The 1,236-nt window shown below is 50.5% G+C and overlaps 1 protein-coding gene across 1 annotated transcript in view; it reads left to right on the top strand.

Annotated features, from left to right (window-relative positions):
• LOC105543740 (mucin-3A-like) overlaps positions 1-176 on the top strand; it is a 27,277-nt gene extending 27,101 nt beyond the window's left edge. Inside the window, exon 6 of the mRNA XM_011985818.1 lies at positions 76-176. Within this exon, the coding sequence (XP_011841208.1) occupies positions 76-176 (101 nt within the window). The remainder of the gene's footprint in view (positions 1-75) is intronic.
• The last annotated feature ends 1,060 nt before the right edge of the window (positions 177-1,236 follow it).

Genomic DNA, 1,236 nt, shown 5'->3' with positions numbered 1-1,236 from the left:
ACTACCTCAATCACCACTAGTGAGACCACCTTACACAGTACTCCCAGCTTCACTACCTCAATCACCACCACTGAGACTACTTCACATGGTACTCCCAGCTACACTTCTTTGATCACCACCAGCGAGACCTCCTCACACAGTACTCCCAGCTTCACTTCTTCAATCACCACCACTGAGACCCCATCACACAGTATTCCCAGCTTCACTTCTTCAATCACCACAACCGGGACCACCTCACATAGTACTCCCAGCTACACTTCTTCGATCACTATCACCGAGACCACTTCGCACAGTACTCCCAGCTTCACTTCTTCAATCATCACCACTGAGACCACATCCCACAGTACTCTCAGCTTCACTTCTTCGATCGACACTACCGAGATCACATCCCACAGCACTCCAAGCTTCATTTCTTCGATCAGCACCACTGAGATGACATCCCACAATACTCCCAGTTTCACTTCTTCGATCACCACCACCGAGACCACCCCACACAGTTTTCCCAGCTTCACTTCTTTGATCACTACCAACGGGACCACATGCCAAAGTATTCCCAGCTTCACTTCTTCCATCACTGACACTGAGACCCCCTCACACAGCACTCCCAGCCTCACTTCCTCCATCACCATCACCGAGACCACATCACACAGTACTCCCAGCTTCAGTTCTTCAATCACCAACACACAGACCACCTCACATAGTACTCCCAGCTTCACTTCTTCAATCACCACCACTGACACCACCTCACACAGCACTCCCAGGTACACGTCCTTGATCACCAAAACCGAGACCACCTCACATAGTACTCCCAGCTTCACTTCTTCGATCACCACCACAGAGACCACCTCACACAGTACTCCCAGTTTCACTTCTTCGATCACCGCCACCGAGACCACCTCACACAGTACTCACAGCTTCACTTCTTTGATTGGCACCACTGAGACCACATCACACAGTACTCCCGGCTTCACTTCTTCAATCACCACTATGGAGACTCCCTCACATGGTACTTCCAGCTTCACTTCTTTGATAACCACCTCTGAGACCCCCTCACACAGTACTCCAAGCTTCACTTTTTCGATCACGATCACCGAGACCACCTCACACAGTACTCCCAGGTACACTACCTCAATCATCACCACTGAGACCCCCTCACAGAGTACTCCCAGCTTCACCACCTCAACTACTTCCACCGAAATCACCTCACACAGTACTTCCAGCTTGACTTCTTCGAAC

Source organism: Mandrillus leucophaeus, unplaced genomic scaffold, assembly GCF_000951045.1.
Source record: "Mandrillus leucophaeus isolate KB7577 unplaced genomic scaffold, Mleu.le_1.0 Scaffold29, whole genome shotgun sequence".
Lineage (NCBI taxonomy): Eukaryota > Metazoa > Chordata > Mammalia > Primates > Cercopithecidae > Mandrillus > Mandrillus leucophaeus.
Note: the sequence above shows the minus strand (reverse complement) of the source record. Positions and strands in the feature narration are given on the sequence as shown.